Below are 17,953 nucleotides of genomic sequence, written 5' to 3'. Positions count from 1 at the left end.
CTGTCTTAGTCTCTATTTAGTTGCAGTACTTTCTGTAAATATTGAGTAGGAATCAGCACTATGAATTTCATATGCACTTACCAGATCACTGTTGTCTGTAGTGTGTGGCACCACTCCACTCAACAACAGGATAGTTGGAGGTGAGGATGCTCCAGCTGGAAGTTGGCCCTGGCAGGTTAGTCTGCAGAGCTTTGGCGGCCATGTTTGTGGTGGTTCCCTCATCAACAGGGAGTGGGTGATGTCTGCTGCTCACTGCTTCTTCAGGTGGGTAACCATAATATGACAAAGGATAAAGTTTTCAGTGTCTCAGTCTATACTGATGGCAATCACATGATTTAAATGATTCTGTTTTGAGTGGCAAAACATACATTTGAGCCAAACAGTTCAGTTTAAATCACAAATCAACCAAAAATCAATACTTTTCTTTCATTTTTACTGCAGTTCAAGTACGTCTGGCTGGCAGGTTTCCCTGGGTCGTCAGAACCTACAAGGCAAAAACCCAAATGAAGTGTCCAGAACTGTTGCTGAAATTATTTTGCATCCGAGCTATGACAGTGACGCCAGTGACAACGACATTGCTCTGCTCAGACTCTCCTCACCAGTCAGATTCACAGACTACATCAGACCGGTCTGTCTGGCAGCCAGTGGCAGTGTGTTCAACAATGGTACTGATAGCTGGGTCACTGGCTGGGGCCGAATCCAGGAGGGAGGTGAGGAACATTGTGATTTATGGCATTTTATTAGGGCTATGGCTCTGATGATCACTACCTATGCACTGATGATACAGTAGAATTTTGTTTATTTGAATATTTCACAAATGGAAGTCATTAGAGAGACATTTACTTCAAAACTTAAAGAACTGGAACAAAGCACCTAAAATGAGCAAACACATGCATTCTCCATCTGTGACCCTAATCTGAAATTGCAATTGCTTGTAATTATGTATCAACTAGTAGGCTACTTAATAAAATTCAAGATAAGACTTAGCCTATAGATTTTTTCATTTCTGGGTCTTTTGCATCATTTTACCTCTTCAGTTGAATAGTCTTGCTCATTTGTCAGTATTTGTTGTTTTCAGTGCCACTTCCCTTCCCTGAAACTCTACAAGAAGTGGAGGTGCCAGTTCTGGGCAACAGACAGTGTAACTGTCTCAATGGAGTCGGCACAATCACAGACAACATGATCTGTGCTGGTGTTCTGGCAGGAGGCAAGGACTCGTGTCAGGTAGGCTGCTGTATGGAATTTGTCAGCTGTTGACAAATGTGATGAGGATTTGATGAAATTCTTAGATGCACGCTCTCCATCTCCTCAGGGTGACTCAGGAGGTCCAATGGTGAACCAGCAGGACTCTGTCTGGGTCCAGTCTGGAGTTGTTAGTTTTGGTTTTGGCTGTGCTCGGCCCAATCTGCCAGGAGTCTACTCCAGAGTGTCCCGTTACCAGTCCTGGATCAACTCCCACATCAGCACTGACAAGCCAGGCTTTGTCCAGTTTACCTCCAGTGGGCTTGATGCTGACAGCAGCTACACCTGTCCTGGTCTGCCAGGTCCTGTTACTGCAGGACCAGTCATTACAACTGCAACCACAGATCCACCATCTACTGTTTCAAGTGCTGAATGTAAATACCTTACTGACGCCATTCTATTTCAAATATATATCGTTTTTTCACTTTCATAGACAGTTGATGGATCATCTACATATATTTCAAAACATGAGTGCCCCAGCTATCACAGCTCTTCATATTTTTGATCTTTAAAATTGTGTAGTGTTCCATTATTTTCCAACCTAGATGGATCGCTTAAACTGGCAACAAGTTCTTAATCAATGGTTCATCAACCAATTTGCAGCCAGATGTGTTGTTTGAACAATACTGATTAATGGCTTGTTTACTGTAAATATGTATTATAATTGCTGCCTTAGTCTCTATTTAGTTGCAGTACTTTCTGTAAATATTGAGTAGGAATCAGCACTATGAATTTCATATGCACTTACCAGATCACTGTTGTCTGTAGTGTGTGGCACCACTCCACTCAACAACAGGATAGTTGGAGGTGAGGATGCTCCAGCTGGAAGTTGGCCCTGGCAGGTTAGTCTGCAGAGCTTTGGCGGCCATGTTTGTGGTGGTTCCCTCATCAACAGGGAGTGGGTGATGTCTGCTGCTCACTGCTTCTTCAGGTGGGTAACCATAATATGACAAAGGATAAAGTTTTCAGTGTCTCAGTCTATACTGATGGCAATCACATGATTTAAATGATTCCGTTTTGAGTGGCAAAACATACATTTGAACCAAACAGTTCCTTTTAAATCACAAATCAACCAAAAATCAATACTTTTCTTTCATTTTTACTGCAGTTCAAGTACGTCTGGCTGGCAGGTTTCCCTGGGTCGTCAGAACCTACAAGGCAAAAACCCAAATGAAGTGTCCAGAACTGTTGCTGAAATCATTTTGCATCCGAGCTATGACAGTGACGCCAGTGACAACGACATCGCTCTGCTCAGACTCTCCTCACCAGTCAGATTCACAGACTACATCAGACCGGTCTGTCTGGCAGCCAGTGGCAGTGTGTTCAACAATGGTACTGATAGCTGGGTCACTGGCTGGGGCCGAATCCAGGAGGGAGGTGAGGAACATTGTGATTTATGGCATTTTATTAGGGCTATGGCTCTGATGATCACTACCTATGCACTGATGATACAGTAGAATTTTGTTTATTTGAATATTTCACAAATGGAAGTCATTAGAGAGACATTTACTTCAAAACTTAAAGAACTGGAACAAAGCACATAAAACGAGCAAACACATGCATTCTCCATCTGTGACTCTAATCTGCAATTGCAATTGCTTGTAATTATGTATCAACTAGTAGGCTACTTAATAAATTTCAACATAAGACTTAGCCTATAGATTTTTTCATTTCTGTTTTTTTTTAGGTCATTTTACCTCTTCAGTTGAATAGTTTTGTTCATTTGTCAGTATTTGTTGTTTTCAGTGCCACTTCCCTTCCCTGAAACTCTACAAGAAGTGGAGGTGCCAGTTCTGGGCAACAGACAGTGTAACTGTCTCAATGGAGTCGGCACAATCACAGACAACATGATCTGTGCTGGTGTTCTGGCAGGAGGCAAGGACTCGTGTCAGGTAGGCTGCTGTATGGAATTTGTCAGCTGTTGACAAATGTGATGAGGATTTGATGAAATTCTTAGATGCACGCTCTCCATCTCCTCAGGGTGACTCAGGAGGTCCAATGGTGAACCAGCAGGACTCTGTCTGGGTCCAGTCTGGAGTTGTTAGTTTTGGTTTTGGCTGTGCTCGGCCCAATCTGCCAGGAGTCTACTCCAGAGTGTCCCGTTACCAGTCCTGGATCAACTCCCACATCAGCACTGACAAGCCAGGCTTTGTCCAGTTTACCTCCAGTGGGCTTGATGCTGACAGCAGCTACACCTGTCCTGGTCTGCCAGGTCCTGTTACTGCAGGACCAGCCATTACAACTGCAACCACAGATCTACCATCTACTGTTTCAAGTGCTGAATGTAAATACCTTACTGACGCCATTCTATTTCAAATATATATTGTTTTTCCACTTTCATAGACAGTTGATGGATCTTCTACATATATTTCAAAACATGAGTGCCCCAGCTATCACAGCTCTTCATATTTTTGATCTTTAAAATTGTGTAGTGTTCCATTATTTTCCAACCTAGATGGATCGCTTAAACTGGCAACAAGTTCTTAATCAATGGTTCATCAACCAATTTGCAGCCAGATGTGTTGTTTGAGCAATACTGATTAATGACTTGTTTACTGTAAATATGTATTATAATTGCTGTCTTAGTCTCTATTTAGTTGCAGTACTTTCTGTAAATATTGAGTAGGAATCAGCACTATGAATTTCATATGCACTTACCAGATCACTGTTGTCTGTAGTGTGTGGCACCACTCCACTCAACAACAGGATAGTTGGAGGTGAGGATGCTCCAGCTGGAAGTTGGCCCTGGCAGGTTAGTCTGCAGAGCTTTGGCGGCCATGTTTGTGGTGGTTCCCTCATCAACAGGGAGTGGGTGATGTCTGCTGCTCACTGCTTCTTCAGGTGGGTAACCATAATATGACAAAGGATAAAGTTTTCAGTGTCTCAGTCTATACTGATGGCAATCACATGATTTAAATGATTCTGTTTTGAGTGGCAAAACATACATTTGAGCCAAACAGTTCAGTTTAAATCACAAATCAACCAAAAATCAATACTTTTCTTTCATTTTTACTGCAGTTCAAGTACGTCTGGCTGGCAGGTTTCCCTGGGTCGTCAGAACCTACAAGGCAAAAACCCAAATGAAGTGTCCAGAACTGTTGCTGAAATTATTTTGCATCCGAGCTATGACAGTGACGCCAGTGACAACGACATTGCTCTGCTCAGACTCTCCTCACCAGTCAGATTCACAGACTACATCAGACCGGTCTGTCTGGCAGCCAGTGGCAGTGTGTTCAACAATGGTACTGATAGCTGGGTCACTGGCTGGGGCCGAATCCAGGAGGGAGGTGAGGAACATTGTGATTTATGGCATTTTATTAGGGCTATGGCTCTGATGATCACTACCTATGCACTGATGATACAGTAGAATTTTGTTTATTTGAATATTTCACAAATGGAAGTCATTAGAGAGACATTTACTTCAAAACTTAAAGAACTGGAACAAAGCACCTAAAATGAGCAAACACATGCATTCTCCATCTGTGACCCTAATCTGAAATTGCAATTGCTTGTAATTATGTATCAACTAGTAGGCTACTTAATAAAATTCAAGATAAGACTTAGCCTATAGATTTTTTCATTTCTGGGTCTTTTGCATCATTTTACCTCTTCAGTTGAATAGTCTTGCTCATTTGTCAGTATTTGTTGTTTTCAGTGCCACTTCCCTTCCCTGAAACTCTACAAGAAGTGGAGGTGCCAGTTCTGGGCAACAGACAGTGTAACTGTCTCAATGGAGTCGGCACAATCACAGACAACATGATCTGTGCTGGTGTTCTGGCAGGAGGCAAGGACTCGTGTCAGGTAGGCTGCTGTATGGAATTTGTCAGCTGTTGACAAATGTGATGAGGATTTGATGAAATTCTTAGATGCACGCTCTCCATCTCCTCAGGGTGACTCAGGAGGTCCAATGGTGAACCAGCAGGACTCTGTCTGGGTCCAGTCTGGAGTTGTTAGTTTTGGTTTTGGCTGTGCTCGGCCCAATCTGCCAGGAGTCTACTCCAGAGTGTCCCGTTACCAGTCCTGGATCAACTCCCACATCAGCACTGACAAGCCAGGCTTTGTCCAGTTTACCTCCAGTGGGCTTGATGCTGACAGCAGCTACACCTGTCCTGGTCTGCCAGGTCCTGTTACTGCAGGACCAGTCATTACAACTGCAACCACAGATCCACCATCTACTGTTTCAAGTGCTGAATGTAAATACCTTACTGACGCCATTCTATTTCAAATATATATCGTTTTTTCACTTTCATAGACAGTTGATGGATCATCTACATATATTTCAAAACATGAGTGCCCCAGCTATCACAGCTCTTCATATTTTTGATCTTTAAAATTGTGTAGTGTTCCATTATTTTCCAACCTAGATGGATCGCTTAAACTGGCAACAAGTTCTTAATCAATGGTTCATCAACCAATTTGCAGCCAGATGTGTTGTTTGAACAATACTGATTAATGGCTTGTTTACTGTAAATATGTATTATAATTGCTGCCTTAGTCTCTATTTAGTTGCAGTACTTTCTGTAAATATTGAGTAGGAATCAGCACTATGAATTTCATATGCACTTACCAGATCACTGTTGTCTGTAGTGTGTGGCACCACTCCACTCAACAACAGGATAGTTGGAGGTGAGGATGCTCCAGCTGGAAGTTGGCCCTGGCAGGTTAGTCTGCAGAGCTTTGGCGGCCATGTTTGTGGTGGTTCCCTCATCAACAGGGAGTGGGTGATGTCTGCTGCTCACTGCTTCTTCAGGTGGGTAACCATAATATGACAAAGGATAAAGTTTTCAGTGTCTCAGTCTATACTGATGGCAATCACATGATTTAAATGATTCCGTTTTGAGTGGCAAAACATACATTTGAACCAAACAGTTCCTTTTAAATCACAAATCAACCAAAAATCAATACTTTTCTTTCATTTTTACTGCAGTTCAAGTACGTCTGGCTGGCAGGTTTCCCTGGGTCGTCAGAACCTACAAGGCAAAAACCCAAATGAAGTGTCCAGAACTGTTGCTGAAATCATTTTGCATCCGAGCTATGACAGTGACGCCAGTGACAACGACATCGCTCTGCTCAGACTCTCCTCACCAGTCAGATTCACAGACTACATCAGACCGGTCTGTCTGGCAGCCAGTGGCAGTGTGTTCAACAATGGTACTGATAGCTGGGTCACTGGCTGGGGCCGAATCCAGGAGGGAGGTGAGGAACATTGTGATTTATGGCATTTTATTAGGGCTATGGCTCTGATGATCACTACCTATGCACTGATGATACAGTAGAATTTTGTTTATTTGAATATTTCACAAATGGAAGTCATTAGAGAGACATTTACTTCAAAACTTAAAGAACTGGAACAAAGCACATAAAACGAGCAAACACATGCATTCTCCATCTGTGACTCTAATCTGCAATTGCAATTGCTTGTAATTATGTATCAACTAGTAGGCTACTTAATAAATTTCAACATAAGACTTAGCCTATAGATTTTTTCATTTCTGTTTTTTTTTAGGTCATTTTACCTCTTCAGTTGAATAGTTTTGTTCATTTGTCAGTATTTGTTGTTTTCAGTGCCACTTCCCTTCCCTGAAACTCTACAAGAAGTGGAGGTGCCAGTTCTGGGCAACAGACAGTGTAACTGTCTCAATGGAGTCGGCACAATCACAGACAACATGATCTGTGCTGGTGTTCTGGCAGGAGGCAAGGACTCGTGTCAGGTAGGCTGCTGTATGGAATTTGTCAGCTGTTGACAAATGTGATGAGGATTTGATGAAATTCTTAGATGCACGCTCTCCATCTCCTCAGGGTGACTCAGGAGGTCCAATGGTGAACCAGCAGGACTCTGTCTGGGTCCAGTCTGGAGTTGTTAGTTTTGGTTTTGGCTGTGCTCGGCCCAATCTGCCAGGAGTCTACTCCAGAGTGTCCCGTTACCAGTCCTGGATCAACTCCCACATCAGCACTGACAAGCCAGGCTTTGTCCAGTTTACCTCCAGTGGGCTTGATGCTGACAGCAGCTACACCTGTCCTGGTCTGCCAGGTCCTGTTACTGCAGGACCAGCCATTACAACTGCAACCACAGATCTACCATCTACTGTTTCAAGTGCTGAATGTAAATACCTTACTGACGCCATTCTATTTCAAATATATATTGTTTTTCCACTTTCATAGACAGTTGATGGATCTTCTACATATATTTCAAAACATGAGTGCCCCAGCTATCACAGCTCTTCATATTTTTGAGCTTTAAAATTGTGTAGTGTTCCATTATTTTCCAACCTAGATGGATCGCTTAAACTGGCAACAAGTTCTTAATCAATGGTTCATCAACCAATTTGCAGCTAGATGTGTTGTTTGAACAATAGTGATTCATGAATAGTTTACAATAAATATGTATTATAATTGCTGCCTCAGTCTCTATTTAGTTGCAGTACTTTCTGTAAATACTGAGTAGGAATCAGCACTATGAATTTCATATGCACTTACCAGATCACTGTTGTCTGTAGTGTGTGGCACCACTCCACTCAACAACAGGATAGTTGGAGGTGAGGATGCTCCAGCTGGAAGTTGGCCCTGGCAGGTTAGTCTGCAGAGCTTTGGCGGCCATGTTTGTGGTGGTTCCCTCATCAACAGAGAGTGGGTGATGTCTGCTGCTCACTGCTTCTTCAGGTGGGTAACCATAATATGACAAAGGATAAAGTTTTCAGTGTCTCAGTCTATACTGATGGCAATCACATGATTTAAATGATTCCGTTTTGAGTGGCAAAACATACATTTGAACCAAACAGTTCCTTTTAAATCACAAATCAACCAAAAATCAATACTTTTCTTTCATTTTTACTGCAGTTCAAGTACGTCTGGCTGGCAGGTTTCCCTGGGTCGTCAGAACCTACAAGGCAAAAACCCAAATGAAGTGTCCAGAACTGTTGCTGAAATCATTTTGCATCCGAGCTATGACAGTGACGCCAGTGACAACGACATTGCTCTGCTCAGACTCTCCTCACCAGTCAAATTCACAGACTACATCAGACCGGTCTGTCTGGCAGCCAGTGGCAGTGTGTTCAACAATGGTACTGATAGCTGGGTCACTGGCTGGGGCCGAATCCAGGAGGGAGGTGAGGAAAATTGTGATTTATGGCATTTTATTAGGGCTATGGCTCTGATGATCACTACCTATGCACTGATGATACAGCAGAACTTTGTTTATTTGAATATTTCACAAATGGAAGTCATTAGAGAGACATTTGCTTCAAAACTTAAAGAACTGGAACAAAGCACATAAAACGAGCAAACACATGCATTCTCCATCTGTGACCCTAATCTGCAATTGCAATTGCTTGTAATTATGTATCAACTAGTAGGCTACTTAATAAAATTCAAGATAAGACTTAGCCTATAGATTTTTTCATTTCTGGGTTTTTTTAGGTCATTTTACCTCTTCAGTTGAATAGTCTTGTTCATTTGTCAGTATTTGTTGTTTTCAGTACCCCTTCCCTTCCCTGAAACTCTACAAGAAGTGGAGGTGCCAGTTCTGGGCAACAGACAGTGTAACTGTCTCAATGGAGTCGGCACAATCACAGACAACATGATCTGTGCTGGTGTTCTGGCAGGAGGCAAGGACTCGTGTCAGGTAGGCTGCTGTATGGAATTTGTCAGCTGTTGACAAATGTGATGAGGATTTGATGAAATTCTTAGATGCACGCTCTCCATCTCCTCAGGGTGACTCAGGAGGTCCAATGGTGAACCAGCAGGACTCTGTCTGGGTCCAGTCTGGAGTTGTTAGTTTTGGTTTTGGCTGTGCTCGGCCCAATCTGCCAGGAGTCTACTCCAGAGTGTCCCGTTACCAGTCCTGGATCAACTCCCACATCAGCACTGACAAGCCAGGCTTTGTCCAGTTTACCTCCAGTGGGCTTGATGCTGACAGCAGCTACACCTGTCCTGGTCTGCCAGGTCCTGTTACTGCAGGACCAGTCATTACAACTACAGCCACAGATCCACCATCTACTGTTTCAAGTGCTGAATGTAAATACCTTACTGACGCCATTCTATTTCAAATATATATTGTTTTTCCACTTTCATAGACAGTTGATGGATCTTCTACATATATTTCAAAACATGAGTGCCCCAGCTATCACAGCTCTTCATATTTTTGAGCTTTAAAATTGTGTAGTGTTCTATTATTTTCCAACCTAGATGGATCGCTTAAACTGGCAACAAGTTCTTAAACAATGGTTCATCAACCAATTTGCAGCTAGATGTGTTGTTTGAACAATAGTGATTCATGAATAGTTTATAATAAATATGTATTATAATTGCTGCCTCAGTCTCTATTTAGTTGCAGTACTTTCTGTAAATATTGAGTAGGAATCAGCACTATGAATTTCATATGCACTTACCAGATCACTGTTGTCTGTAGTGTGTGGCACCACTCCACTCAACAACAGGATAGTTGGAGGTGAGGATGCTCCAGCTGGAAGTTGGCCCTGGCAGGTTAGTCTGCAGAGCTTTGGCGGCCATGTTTGTGGTGGTTCCCTCATCAACAGGGAGTGGGTGATGTCTGCTGCTCACTGCTTCTTCAGGTGGGTAACCATAATATGACAAAGGATAAAGTTTTCAGTGTCTCAGTCTATACTGATGGCAATCACATGATTTAAATGATTCCGTTTTGAGTGGCAAAACATACATTTGAACCAAACAGTTCCTTTTAAATCACAAATCAACCAAAAATCAATACTTTTCTTTCATTTTTACTGCAGTTCAAGTACGTCTGGCTGGCAGGTTTCCCTGGGTCGTCAGAACCTACAAGGCAAAAACCCAAATGAAGTGTCCAGAACTGTTGCTGAAATCATTTTGCATCCGAGCTATGACAGTGACGCCAGTGACAACGACATCGCTCTGCTCAGACTCTCCTCACCAGTCAGATTCACAGACTACATCAGACCGGTCTGTCTGGCAGCCAGTGGCAGTGTGTTCAACAATGGTACTGATAGCTGGGTCACTGGCTGGGGCCGAATCCAGGAGGGAGGTGAGGAAAATTGTGATTTATGGCATTTTATTAGGGCTATGGCTCTGATGATCACTACCTATGCACTGATGATACAGCAGAACTTTGTTTATTTGAATATTTCACAAATGGAAGTCATTAGAGAGACATTTACTTCAAAACTTAAAGAACTGGAACAAAGCACATAAAACGAGCAAACACATGCATTCTCCATCTGTGACCCTAATCTGCAATTGCAATTGCTTGTAATTATGTATCAACTAGTAGGCTACTTAAAAAAATTCAAGATAAGACTTAGCCTATAGATTTTTTCATTTCTGGGACTTTTGCATCATTTTACCTCTTCAGTTGAATAGTCTTGCTCATTTGTCAGTATTTGTTGTTTTCAGTGCCACTTCCCTTCCCTGAAACTCTACAAGAAGTGGAGGTGCCAGTTCTGGGCAACAGACAGTGTAACTGTCTCAATGGAGTCGGCACAATCACAGACAACATGATCTGTGCTGGTGTTCTGGCAGGAGGCAAGGACTCGTGTCAGGTAGGCTGCTGTATGGAATTTGTCAGCTGTTGACAAATGTGATGAGGATTTGATGAAATTCTTAGATGCACGCTCTCCATCTCCTCAGGGTGACTCAGGAGGTCCAATGGTGAACCAGCAGGACTCTGTCTGGGTCCAGTCTGGAGTTGTTAGTTTTGGTTTTGGCTGTGCTCGGCCCAATCTGCCAGGAGTCTACTCCAGAGTGTCCCGTTACCAGTCCTGGATCAACTCCCACATCAGCACTGACAAGCCAGGCTTTGTCCAGTTTACCTCCAGTGGGCTTGATGCTGACAGCAGCTACACCTGTCCTGGTCTGCCAGGTCCTGTTACTGCAGGACCAGCCATTACAACTGCAACCACAGATCCACCATCTACTGTTTCAAGTGCTGAATGTAAATACCTTACTGACGCCATTCTATTTCAAATATATATTGTTTTTCCACTTTCATAGACAGTTGATGGATCTTCTACATATATTTCAAAACATGAGTGCCCCAGCTATCACAGCTCTTCATATTTTTGAGCTTTAAAATTGTGTAGTGTTCTATTATTTTCCAACCTAGATGGATCGCTTAAACTGGCAACAAGTTCTTAAACAATGGTTCATCAACCAATTTGCAGCTAGATGTGTTGTTTGAACAATAGTGATTCATGAATAGTTTACAATAAATATGTATTATAATTGCTGCCTCAGTCTCTATTTAGTTGCAGTACTTTCTGTAAATATTGAGTAGGAATCAGCACTATGAATTTCATATGCACTTACCAGATCACTGTTGTCTGTAGTGTGTGGCACCACTCCACTCAACAACAGGATAGTTGGAGGTGAGGATGCTCCAGCTGGAAGTTGGCCCTGGCAGGTTAGTCTGCAGAGCTTTGGCGGCCATGTTTGTGGTGGTTCCCTCATCAACAGAGAGTGGGTGATGTCTGCTGCTCACTGCTTCTTCAGGTGGGTAACCATAATATGACAAAGGATAAAGTTTTCAGTGTCTCAGTCTATACTGATGGCAATCACATGATTTAAATGATTCCGTTTTGAGTGGCAAAACATACATTTGAACCAAACAGTTCCTTTTAAATCACAAATCAACCAAAAATCAATACTTTTCTTTCATTTTTACTGCAGTTCAAGTACGTCTGGCTGGCAGGTTTCCCTGGGTCGTCAGAACCTACAAGGCAAAAACCCAAATGAAGTGTCCAGAACTGTTGCTGAAATCATTTTGCATCCGAGCTATGACAGTGACGCCAGTGACAACGACATTGCTCTGCTCAGACTCTCCTCACCAGTCAAATTCACAGACTACATCAGACCGGTCTGTCTGGCAGCCAGTGGCAGTGTGTTCAACAATGGTACTGATAGCTGGGTCACTGGCTGGGGCCGAATCCAGGAGGGAGGTGAGGAAAATTGTGATTTATGGCATTTTATTAGGGCTATGGCTCTGATGATCACTACCTATGCACTGATGATACAGCAGAACTTTGTTTATTTGAATATTTCACAAATGGAAGTCATTAGAGAGACATTTACTTCAAAACTTAAAGAACTGGAACAAAGCACATAAAACGAGCAAACACATGCATTCTCCATCTGTGACCCTAATCTGCAATTGCAATTGCTTGTAATTATGTATCAACTAGTAGGCTACTTAATAAAATTCAAGATAAGACTTAGCCTATAGATTTTTTCATTTCTGGGTTTTTTTAGGTCATTTTACCTCTTCAGTTGAATAGTCTTGTTCATTTGTCAGTATTTGTTGTTTTCAGTACCCCTTCCCTCCCCTGAAACTCTACAAGAAGTGGAGGTGCCAGTTCTGGGCAACAGACAGTGTAACTGTCTCAATGGAGTCGGCACAATCACAGACAACATGATCTGTGCTGGTGTTCTGGCAGGAGGCAAGGACTCGTGTCAGGTAGGCTGCTGTATGGAATTTGTCAACTGTTGACAAATGTGATGAGGATTTGATGAAATTCTTAGATGCACGCTCTCCATCTCCTCAGGGTGACTCAGGAGGTCCAATGGTGAACCAGCAGGACTCTGTCTGGGTCCAGTCTGGAGTTGTTAGTTTTGGTTTTGGCTGTGCTCGGCCCAATCTGCCAGGAGTCTACTCCAGAGTGTCCCGTTACCAGTCCTGGATCAACTCCCACATCAGCACTGACAAGCCAGGCTTTGTCCAGTTTACCTCCAGTGGGCTGGATGCTGACAGCAGCTACACCTGTCCTGGTCTGCCAGGTCCTGTTACTGCAGGACCAGCCATTACAACTACAGCCACAGATCCACCATCTACTGTTTCAAGTGCCGAAAGTAAGTATCTCACATTACATTTCTATATTTTGCCTTTTGTCCCTGTCATAGACAATTGGCAAATAATCCACCAATTTTTCAAATCATTTTTGAGTGCTCAAGCTTCACAGCTCTGCAATTTCTTCGCCTTCAAAAATTTTGTTTGGTTTTCTTGTTGCCATTGTTTGTAGTGTGTGGCATCACTCCCCTGAACAACAGGATAGTTGGAGGTGAGGATGCTCCAGCTGGAAGTTGGCCCTGGCAGGTTAGTCTGCAGAGATTTGGCGGCCATGTTTGTGGTGGTTCCCTCATCAACAGGGAGTGGGTGATGTCTGCTGCGCACTGCTTTTCCAGGTGGGTAACCATATAGCAGGTAGGCAGTATTTAAAGAAAAGTTTATTGTTTAATGTCTCATCCTACCATGTTTTCTTTAACATTCACTACCAAGATTGTGTTTTACATACACAAACAATGCTTTTGGAACCAAATTTTCCTTTTCAAACTACATCAAATATCACTAAAAGCTTTTTAAGGTTGTTGTGTATGATGACTAATGCTTTTTCTGTTTTTTTTTTTTTACTGTAGTTCAAGTACATCTGGTTGGCAGGTTTCGCTGGGTCGTCAGAACCTACAAGGCAAAAACCCAAATGAAGTGTCCAGAACTGTTGCTGAGATAGTGTTACATCCAGCTTATAACAGTGGCACAAGTAACAACGACATTGCTCTGCTCAGACTCTCCTCACCAGTCAAATTCACTGACTATATCAGACCGGTCTGTCTGGCAGCCAGTGGCAGTGTGTTCAACAATGGTACTGATAGCTGGGTCACTGGCTGGGGCCGAATCCAGGAGGGAGGTGAGAATGACATCTCCTTCAAAGATTTTTTGGAAGTAATGCATATCATTTAACATTGCAGCAGGCCTGTTGGAGTGATCAGTTTTCTTTTTCTTTATGTCCCTCAGTCCCTTTGCCGTTTCCTGAAACTCTACAAGAAGTGGAGGTGCCAGTTCTGGGCAACAGACAGTGTAACTGTCTCAATGGAGTCGGCACAATCACAGACAACATGATCTGTGCTGGTGTTCTGGCAGGAGGCAAGGACTCGTGTCAGGTATTAACTAGTTCTCGTTTTCTGTCCATAATTTATTCAAATTTTAAATTGGTTTTGTAAATTGTAATGACGTTAAATTTGCATTTGTTCAAACCTAAGGGTGACTCAGGAGGTCCAATGGTGAACAAACAGGGATTTGTTTGGATCCAGTCTGGAGTTGTTAGTTTTGGTTTTGGCTGTGCTCGGCCCAATCTGCCGGGAGTCTACTCCAGAGTGTCCCGTTACCAGTCCTGGATCAACTCCCACATCAGCACTGACAAGCCAGGCTTTGTCCAGTTTACCTCCAGTGGGCTGGATGCTGACAGCAGCTACACCTGTCCTGGTCTGCCAGCTCCTACAACAATTTCACCCATGACTGCAACAAGTACTACTACTGAGGCTATAACCAGTCCCATACGTGAGTATCTTTTCTTAGTTTGAAAAATGATTCCTGCCAAGGTGCAACATTTTCTTTTGAGGCAAAATTTGTTATTTTCCTATAGTTTTTGTTTTTCTCTGCTTTTTTTCAATTCTCACCTTTCTCATTCAGGGTCAGTGTGTGGTCGTGCCCCTATAAACAGTCGTGTGGTAGGGGACAGTGGTGTTGTGGCCGGGGGAACTTGGCCCTGGATGGTCAGTCTCCACAAAGACGGAGTCCACGTTTGTGGAGGAACCCTTATCAGCGATAACTTTGTCCTCACTGCTGCCCAGTGCTTCTCCAGGTAAGCATCTACTTTATAAATCAAAGCCTTTTTTATTCATTATACATTAACACCACTGAGGAATGAAAATTAATTTGTGAGGATGCTATTTATTCTCCTTACAGCTCAAATCCAAATGTCATGGAGTGGAATGTGCATCTGGGCCAGCGACTTGTGAGCGGCTCAGAAGAGTTTGAGTTGTCTTTGGATGTTATGAACATTACAGTGAGCAACATGACGGGTTCCAACATTGCACTACTGCAGCTGGCTAAACCAGTCAGCTACAGTGATTATATCCAGCCTGTGTGTGTGGACCATACCAATTCAAGATCCTTCCCCACTGGAAGCCAATGCTGGGTGGCAGGCTGGGGGCAAGGGAACGAGACCAGAGGTAAAGCAGTCATGAAGCTTTTCTGCTCATTGTTTGTTGAAGTAGTGTTTGTATGATATTGTAATTTTCGGAGATCTTTCATTATGTTACTTGGTGTTTAACCAGGCATATAGCTGATTATATGGACTGCTTATATTCATCTGAGTAAATCTAATTATTGTAGGCGATGTCAGAGCTGGCTCAGCTCTACGGGACCTGGAGACAAATGTGACAAGTTGTGGGAACGATTCTGACTCTGAGAACATCTGCACTTATGCCATGGACATTCAGCAGGTAAAACAAGTTATCACATCTGCCAGTGCTTCTATTTTATGTACCAAACTCTGATTGCCATGCCATAAGGCTAGTAGATGATAGATGTTGGTGCATGTTCAGAATGGGAGTATCAGTTGTATCAGGAGGACCTAAATTTTCATTAATGCTCTCTTTTTTTTTTGTATCTTTTGTTATATTTACAGGGCGATCAGGGGGGGCCTCTGCTGTGCAAGTCAGATTCCTCTTGGTTCCAGGTGGCCGTAGTAACTGTAGAGGAAAGTAGACGTGTCCGTGCAGATATACAGACCTTTGCCAAAACATCAAGATTTGGGTCCTTCCTAAAGGAGAAAGTGGGTGACATGCCTTCTCCTGCAACAACTGCCACAGGAAATGCATCTGTTTTCTCTGTTTCCTTACTCCTCTCCCTCACTGTCCCCATTCTCTTCATGTTCCTGCTGTCATGCTGATAGTCTGTTGTCATGGGGGGTTAAAGTACTTTATCAATGCACTCAATAAGTCAAGTTGACTGACATCTTTGTACATTCTTCATAAGGGTTCATGCAAATTCTGGGTAAAGGCACTTGCACTAGGTCAAACTGAAAAAAGTAGCCACGAACGAACAAGCTTGTAAAATGTCCATCTTCATGTAAGTTGAGTAATGAGATACTAGGAAAAGTTTAGATTTTTATTTACAAAAAAGAAAAACAGCAATAACTTAAGGATTGTACATGATGAAATGTTTTATAAACAAACTGTAAATTTATCTGCAAATACATTTTCAAAATATGTTGTCACTTAATCCAGTTAGGTGAAAAGAAGCTTGTCATTTTAATGTATTCACTATTCCATTGTCGTTCTACATGCAAAATTAACTTGTCTATCTAGTTTTGTTTTAAGTTGACTCTTTGTCAACTTCTTTGTCAACTGCAATTGTTAAAGCATATGAAAGGTAATTTTTTATTATATGTGAAATAAATATTGATGATTAAGTATAAAATAAAAGACTTTTCATTGGATCTATGGTGGATTTTATATAATTTATTCCAAAACACTACCAAAGTTATATCAAATACGTATTGTAATCTTTAGCAAGGAAGCAGCTGTTAAGCAAGCTACATAAAGCTACAGAAATTTCAATGACTTTACATTAGGCTAACTATATGAAATCTAGAATCTGAAGATTATGTCAAATGTCCTTTTTAACCTCCTGTCAAATTTTTAACCACACACCGGTAAGTATATGAAGAGAAATATACATATTAACATTAAAAAAATCGTCCACCCAAAAATGAAAATTCTGTCATGATCTACTCACCCTCATGTCATTTGAAAACTTCGGTTAAGTTTGTCCACAGCACACAGCGAGTTAGCTAGCTCAACAGCTCCATGTCAGCCTTCGCCAAAACAACCGAAGTGACTGGGTCCTGGTTCTTTAGACTTCCAAAAATGGCAAAAATGACCATAAAATTACTCCAAACAGCATTCTGAACCCAAATGATTGCACTGTGGGTTCAAACCGTCCAATATTTACCTCATTATCTCCTAGATTTTCCCCATTCAGGTCGCTCTACAGCGATCTGGTGGAAGAATCCTGCTGCCTTCAAGTGCTCCTCGTAATTTCGACCTTCCCACTTTTAAAGTCCTTGCTTATTCAAGTACTTTTAGTCAGCCATAACAAATGGACTCTGAAACAAAACTAGCTTTTTTGGTGATTATTTTAGAAGTGGTACAGAGCTACTTGAGTTTTATAACTGATATTTTAATATGTTTATTGGCTAAAAGTTGTTGTATATGCGTGACACCTAAACATTATGTCACATCTTCGCTTCTTGGGTACTGGTATCATGAAAAATTCGATTTTTCCATTTGCATTTACCACTTCACTGGGTTGTTCAAGTGCACTCTACTCGCAAATGCAATATTTCCGACAGCATATGAAGGCAGCAACTGCTTGGCACTGTTAGTGACAGTTAGCCAGTTAAGAAGTGTGGAAAAGAGATAATGAGGTAAATATTGGACTTTTGGACCCACAGTACAATCATTTGGCTACAACACACTTGGATTTGGAGTAATTTTAAGGTCTTTTTTTTTTTTGTTGCCGTTTTTGGAACTCCAAAGAACCAGGACTTATGTTTAGGAAAAGGCGGAGCTGCGCTAGCTAACGTTAGCTCCCTGTGTGTTACAGACATACAAACTTCACTGTTGTTTCAACCGACATGAGGGTGAGTCGATAATGACTTTTATGAATTTTCATTTTTGGGTGAGCTATTCATTTAAGAACATAATTTGTAACAATTTAAAAGCAAATATATAAAAATAGCAATTTGCCTACCATAACAATTCAAAATTTGGATTTCAGCTAACTTAGCTCGTGTAGGGTCATTTTATAAGCCACATGCTCCTACCACGTTAGTACATAAATTACTGATCATACGGCTTTTTCTGTACATTGAATTGAAAATGGTGG

At 42.0% G+C, this 17,953-nt stretch overlaps 1 protein-coding gene across 1 annotated transcript; it reads left to right on the top strand.

Annotated features, from left to right (window-relative positions):
- The first annotated feature begins 85 nt into the window (after window positions 1-85).
- On the top strand, window positions 86-15,953 carry LOC139919091 (ovochymase-like). The gene is made up of 36 exons (XM_078290933.1): window positions 86-264; window positions 442-710; window positions 1,079-1,224; window positions 1,313-1,586; window positions 1,987-2,173; window positions 2,351-2,619; window positions 2,989-3,134; window positions 3,223-3,454; window positions 3,921-4,083; window positions 4,261-4,529; window positions 4,898-5,071; window positions 5,109-5,435; window positions 5,830-5,992; window positions 6,170-6,438; window positions 6,808-6,953; window positions 7,042-7,268; window positions 7,723-7,902; window positions 8,086-8,360; window positions 8,718-8,863; window positions 8,952-9,246; window positions 9,650-9,812; window positions 9,990-10,270; window positions 10,627-10,772; window positions 10,861-11,087; window positions 11,542-11,721; window positions 11,899-12,167; window positions 12,537-12,682; window positions 12,771-13,074; window positions 13,245-13,407; window positions 13,639-13,907; window positions 14,015-14,160; window positions 14,260-14,557; window positions 14,690-14,861; window positions 14,966-15,231; window positions 15,395-15,504; window positions 15,690-15,953. The coding sequence occupies exons 1-36, from the start codon at window positions 239-241 to the stop codon at window positions 15,951-15,953; spliced, it is 7,587 nt and encodes a 2,528-aa protein (XP_078147059.1). The 5' UTR covers window positions 86-238.
- Window positions 15,954-17,953: the final 2,000 nt, after the last annotated feature.

This window comes from Centroberyx gerrardi, chromosome 20 (genome assembly GCF_048128805.1).
Source record: "Centroberyx gerrardi isolate f3 chromosome 20, fCenGer3.hap1.cur.20231027, whole genome shotgun sequence".
NCBI lineage: Eukaryota > Metazoa > Chordata > Actinopteri > Beryciformes > Berycidae > Centroberyx > Centroberyx gerrardi.
Note: the sequence above shows the minus strand (reverse complement) of the source record. Positions and strands in the feature narration are given on the sequence as shown.

Coding starts and splice junctions, on each gene's coding strand:
- LOC139919091 (XM_078290933.1), top strand. CDS start 239: ATGTCTGCTGCTCACTGCTTCTTCAG. Junction 1,587..1,986: donor CATTACAACTGCAACCACAG/ATCCACCATCTA, acceptor TTTCATATGCAC/TTACCAGATCACTGTTGTCT. Junction 2,174..2,350: donor GCTGCTCACTGCTTCTTCAG/GTGGGTAACCAT, acceptor TTTTTACTGCAG/TTCAAGTACGTCTGGCTGGC.